Below are 6,293 nucleotides of genomic sequence, written 5' to 3'. Positions count from 1 at the left end.
GGAGGCTATGCAGGAGGGAGAGATAGGGCATGGTATGATGCTGCCTGAGGACTGGGCTGGGTCAGGGAGTGCTGACCCAGAGAAAGGGTCAGGAAGGAGTGCAGACACAGAGAAAGTAGGAGACAGAGGGACCCCCTAGCACAGAGGGTGTGAGCTGTGGGTGGGGCTAATGCATGTAGCTGACCTTTTTCATATAAATGTTGTCTTTTTATTTATGTTCTTCCAACATCCCGCTGTATTTTTTTAGTGGCTTTATATGTTGACAATTCTGAATGGTGTTTTTTGATTCATAATACAACTTTTAAAATTAATTGGATTGAAATGAAGGCTTTGTCATAATGGAAAAGTTAATCTTAACAACCGATCTGAAGATGGCTGGCATGACTAATTGCATTATTTGATTATTTCAGGCTTTGCCATTCCCTTTTTGTGTTACTGCACAGTAAGTAGGAAGGAAGACCACATAGACTTGAATTAGTTATCCCAAAAGTTCAGCTAAAGCACTAAGGTTTGGGGTTATCAAGGCAATAGAATATGTGGTATAGGTAGGCAACTTAAAAGAAAAAGTATTTTCATTCCTTTGCATTCCTGTCTAGTTTGCAGTTAATCAGTATCATCTGCCTACCATTTTGAACTGCTTCATTTAAGGGTCTTGTCTCAAACAGGAAATGAATGCAGAGCATTATGATAGTGTTTTGTGGTCCTGTATAGTCCAGCTGTATGTTTTTAGATATATGTTTGACTGCTTTCTGCAGATTCTGATCATTTTGGAGGCCCATGATTTTAAGAGTCCCTGCATTTGCTGGACATTTTTCGTGCAGGTTCATGTTTGCTACTGGCTCTTTGTCACAATCCAGGACTGAGTATCACATCTTTGTGACTTTCAGTGACCCTGGTGTGTCCAGAAAAAACATACAGGCAAGGTGGCAGCTATGGCATGGGACCTTAGACTTAGACTTACAATCATGAAAAATCTGAGTGAAAGTGTCCTCTGGAGGTCATCTAGCCAAATTTCTTCCTTGCGTTGGGATTATCCTCACTGCTCCATCAGCCATACATTTTTCTACCTGATCTCTAAACATTTCTAAATGTGGAGATCCCACAGCCTCTCCTAGAGTATAGAAGAGGCAACCTGTTCTAGTGCTGCACTGTCCTCCTTGTGAACAGGTTTTATTTTTCATGTGCAATCACAACATCCCAAACCTGAATCTACTGCCCCTTGTATGTAATAGCACAGTTGTATTTGTTGTATGCAGCATTTGTAATGCAGTATTTGTAGCAGTGCAGGCAATGACTAAGATATAGAAAAAAAAAACCAAACTTTGATCATATAGTATTAAGGAATTTTATTCCATTTTTAATGACAACATAACGCAGCGATATTTTAACTTTTTTTTTCTGACGGAGCATGGGCTATTTCGTCTCTGCAATACTTATCAAGGAAAGAGTTAGAAAAATAATTTATGTTACAAATTCCTAATAAAGTTCCAGTACTTGTTAGTCTTCATCCAGTATCCATTTTACATTGATACGGATTTCTTGAAGATGCAAAAAATTGCAGTTACTTCATATCAAATTGAGTTCTTCATCACTAAAGTTCTTCTAGTGGTCAGGTGGTTTTCTTTTCTTCACTGTCTATCAGATCCACTTTTGAGGTCTCCATCTGGAAAGATCAAGATGTTCCTCAGGAGTATATGAGGTTTTTTATGTGTGTATTGATCTGTATACACTATATACTTCCAAGCTTTCATATCTCATTACAGAGGAAACAAAGAGAAGTTGGCACACTTATGAAAAGCAGCACGAAGAGTGTGTAATGTTATGTACATAATTCATAGAAAAGCCATAAGACATATATATCTTCAACTTTTGCATGTTTTCTAGTTACCACATAAACAGCAGATTTAGTTGCTACTGGCCATGAATCAGTAGATTAATGGTCAACCAGAAGAAATTATGTTTGAAGACATGCCACAGTGTTTTGGTCCTTTGCTAGGCACTATTGTTAAAAGTGAAATGAAAAAAACCAGAAACCCTTAGTGTACCCACATCTTTCAAAATGATGTTTGTGTCTCTTCAGATGGCTCAAAGCCCAAGTTGCTTTTTCCCTCTTCAGCATAAGGGTTCACTGCTTCAGGGTTTGATCCTGCTTCAACTCTACTTTCTCTTGCTCTCCTGTAAGGAAAATTCATTTTATAGTAGAGGTCTCTGTTCTGTTCAAGTCCTTCTGAATACCCACAATCAACCCCCAATGTCAATAATACTGTGTTTAACTGGGAATATTTATATAAAAGGAATTGTGTTGGCTTTAAAGAGGAACTAGCAAAACTACTGTGTTCTTGGAAACCCTATTAATGGAGAGACATAGAAAACCAATCAAGCTTTATTCCTGTTAATGCAACAATATTTAAGGAAAATGGCATTACTGGACAGCCTGCAATAAGATTATAGAAAACTGGAGGTGCTGATGAATGCGGACAACTCTGCTGTTAGAGAAGGCACTGTGTTCCCAGCAGGACATCCCATCCACCTTGCAGCAGGGTTGGCAGAAGCCTGGCCACCCTGCAGCTCCCTGTGGCCACAGCATCCAGCTGCCTTGGTTAAACTGCTCATGATGGGGAAATTGCACTGAGCTGCCAAAGCTGTCGTGCAGTGAAAGGCAGGGAGATGAACCTTTAGCTATCCCTGTTGATGGGAGAGGGATAATAAGCTTTCATTCTTTAGCTTGTTTCAGTTAGACTTGGCAGCCCAATTTGTAAGAATCCCGACAATTCAATTATCGGGACATCTCCCAATCGTCATAATCATAGTATCAAAATATATTACTCACTTTTTGCGATCTCTTTGGCCAGTGATGATCAAGGCAATAACTCCAATGACAATCAGACCAATGACCACCCCAAATACAATTAACCAGATGGTGACTGGTGGTTCATAAGGTGCAGCCAGGGTTGGAAGTATGCCCACAAACTCCAGCGTGTTATCATCCAACCTGAAAGCCTGGTTGATTCGTCCCCGAGACATCCTGCCATCAAATGCAAATTCAAAGAGTTTCACACACTTATTGGAAGAAAAGAAAGTTTTCAGTTGTTTTCTAAATCTCTAGTGTGCCAAGCATCCTCTGAACTGCTCAGCTGAAAAGGCTGCACAGGAGGTACTGCTAAATCTATATTGCTTCTGGCATGGGGTGGTGAGTGACAACTACAGTAACTTAAACCTTTAACCTATTGCAGCTTCACTGACATGATCAGACACTGTATGGACTCAAACTCAGTCTTAACATTTATCAAAATGAGGCAAACAGCCTTGTGGTCTCCCTCTCTATTTGCATTTTGCTCTTTATTCTCTTTACCCTAAGTTTTTTCACTATCCAAAAGTGTCTTAGATGTGTGACATAAAACCACAGCTTTGACATTTTTTTACCTGTTTCCCCCCTACACTCTTCTGCAGTTTTGATTCTTGTGTTTTTCACTGCCCTAAACACCCTTTCCTTGGTGTATCTTCTGTGCCCTGTTTTTCCCCGAACTTCCACATCTGCTATTGAGTGCTAACTGGACAGTGACTTTCACAGGCATATTCTTCTTCCTTGGCTCACCAACTTATCTCACTGCTTTCTCAACTCCATTTCATGTTGCTGCTGCTTTTAGATTTGTGCCCTCTTCATTTCCCACTGTACATTATTCATGTTCATCTGCAGAGTTGCAGTTTTACTTATCATTTTTATAGCAATGACTTACAGTGGTGTCACACTGTGCTATAAAAGAGCTGTTCATTGACCTGTAAGTGGGAACTAGCTCCTGCTCTGACCTCTTCTGTGTAATCAAATACATCTGGCTGTCCTTCTAGTACACCATTATTCTGGAGTCCTTGCTAACAATAATTCCCTCACTGAATTTTCATTATTGAGAGGAAGAAAACACGTGTGCATGCACACACCACTACTGTATTCTGTATTTCAGAATATAACATAGTTCCTGTTAAAGTTTGAGCAATGATATTTTCCGGCAAGGTGTGATGCAATGAGATGTGTTATGGCAATTTTACATGCCCCCTGAAGCATTTTACATTGGCTGTTGTCCAAGACACATCGGATAGATGGACTGTTTTCTTTCTATCATAACAGTTCTCATCCTAGTTTCTCTCATCCCACTATTTCTATTTTAACTACATAATTGACTTTCTTGTCATCCCTTCTGTCTCCTTCTCAGTGCTTCCCCTTCCACCCTCTCATCTGGTTGTTTTGTTGCTTTTTTTTTCCCAGAGAGGAAAATCTCACCTGATGGCATTTTCCACGTCAGCTTTGGGCACAATATCACTGATATTACCTGGCATGCTGACAGTCAGATAGAAAGAGATCCTTTGTGTTTGTTCCCCAACATGAATGTCTGTAATCCTGAAGGAGAAACAGAAGAGAAAGGTTACTTTCATTGTTAAGATACATTAGCTTTAAATTCAGGCAAGTGAACAGTTGTGTTTGATTGGCAGTACCAGGGGCTTAGTTTATGCTGAGGGAATACTTTCTAGTGAAATCAACTGGGAAATGAAATCAATTTTCCTGACAGAATTTCTTTTTCTACGTGCTAATTTGTAACTTTAGATGGAGAACATCTACTCCATACCTAAGACAATCCTTGGTGTAATTTCCCTCAGCACATAATCACCTGCAGAACAGAAAGCGTTTGGGGTTGGTCTCACGAATGAGGTGATACATGAAGTACCAAGTGGAAAAAAAAAAAAAGTGTTCTTCCTTATTTTCTTCTGGGAGTAGATTCTAGATATAACATGACTGATGTTCTCTAAAGTAGTATCTAGATATTACATGACTGATGTTCTATAGAATAATATCTAATAGTTTAAGTAGATAGTTTCTGGAAATTTTTGAAGATACTTAATAAAAAGGACTGGTTTTCATACCAAAATCAATTTCATGTGAAAGATTTCGTGTTTGTAACTGAATCTAGATAAGATTAGTAACTCTGCACCAAATTCTAGTATTTTTTAATCAACAAGTTTATTTTTTCTTGGCCCAAAACCTCTTGGATATCCAGTATCAAACACATACAATGCTAGAGATTTTTATTTCCAATCAATGTACCTTCCCTGATATTCCCATGCAGGTGTTGGGCTCAAATTCTCAAGGCTCACCTGCACTGCTGATACGCCATGGGAGTCAAAGCCTTCTTATCTAACTTTAGCACATTACTCCTAAACTTCAGACTCTTCAGCAAAAAGACACCATGTACCCAAGCTGGCATCTTGCCTTTTGTAACCAGCTGGTGTTTGACATTGTTTGCTATCACCTTACATTTGACAGAAGGCACAATTAATTCCACCAGTCCATGCTGTTTAGTGAACCAGAAGCAATGTAGACATAGCTGGCATAATTAAGCAAGCCACTCACTGGAAGTTAACTTCCTCTTTCATCATCTCTGCATAGTATTTTCTCATGGCATAGGCGATGGATGACTTGAACAGGAAGAGCTCGCTGTCATCCCATTCATACTGCAGAAACAGAACAAGAGAAATTCATCAGAGACAGCAAGTTATCTGACACTAAGAAATCATTCTAAAAAGAAATAGCAATTGTAAGGCTTGGCATGCACTTCAGTATTATTTATTTGTACCATTATAGCACATCAGAAACCTACCCAAACACTTTAGCTCTGCTAATCTTGGCTCTCTGCAGGAGAATAACCAAGCAGGCATCCCTGCTGCCAGACATCATGGTGTCCCTCTGCAATTTCTGGTAAGTTTACATGGGGCTGCTGAAGATGCTGCAGTGCCAGCACATCTCCCTGCCTTACAAGGCATCAGGAGCAACACTATTCCTACCAAATATTGTGAATTCTCTTTGAAGTCTAACGATTTCATAATTTAGATTCTTTTATTCTGTTCTTTTAAGGAGGAGAATCTTTGGGGTGGAGGTGTCATGCGAAGGTGGCTCATTTATTTGCTTGATGAGCTGGGATTTTTGTTTGGGGTTTGTTCTGGTAAAAAAATTCATTGCATCTGTATTTCTGCAGTAGGCACCAATTTCTTGTTTTTCCCTGCAGAATAGATAGGTGATATAAAAAATGTACTGCCTGTGTGCAGGCTTCTCCTGGCCTACCTTATGAGTCCAAAGTTATTTGCAGTGGAAGTCAAAAACCGCTTCTCTGAAGCAGGAACTAAGAGCTGTACAGGGGGCAAAAACCACCATAGGAGCTGATAATTCAGCCTGGTCTGCTGTGCAACAGTGAATGTACACAAAGGGGAAATTCCCAACTGAACTTGTGGCAATTTTTTTTATCCCC

The 6,293-nt window shown here is 39.6% G+C and overlaps 1 protein-coding gene across 2 annotated transcripts in view; it reads right to left on the bottom strand.

The window, feature by feature from the left end:
• Window positions 1-1,404: 1,404 nt before the first annotated feature.
• ACE2 (angiotensin I converting enzyme 2) overlaps window positions 1,405-6,293 on the bottom strand; it is a 33,210-nt gene continuing 28,321 nt past the window's right edge. The window contains exons 16-20 of one of the 2 annotated variants that reach the window (XM_027639027.1): window positions 5,402-5,502; window positions 4,277-4,393; window positions 2,831-3,025; window positions 2,050-2,175; window positions 1,405-1,663 (exon numbers count right to left, since the gene is read on the bottom strand). In XM_027639027.1, the coding sequence (XP_027494828.1) occupies window positions 2,055-2,175; window positions 2,831-3,025; window positions 4,277-4,393; window positions 5,402-5,502 (534 nt within the window). In that variant the 3' untranslated portion in view covers window positions 1,405-1,663; window positions 2,050-2,054. Of the gene's footprint in view, window positions 2,176-2,830; window positions 3,026-4,276; window positions 4,394-5,401; window positions 5,503-6,293 lie in introns of both variants that reach the window. The other variant, XM_027639017.1, reaches the window with a different exon arrangement.

This window comes from Corapipo altera, unplaced genomic scaffold (assembly GCF_003945725.1).
Source record: "Corapipo altera isolate COAL_440 unplaced genomic scaffold, ASM394572v1 0, whole genome shotgun sequence".
NCBI lineage: Eukaryota > Metazoa > Chordata > Aves > Passeriformes > Pipridae > Corapipo > Corapipo altera.
This window is presented reverse-complemented; position numbering and strand designations above follow the sequence as displayed.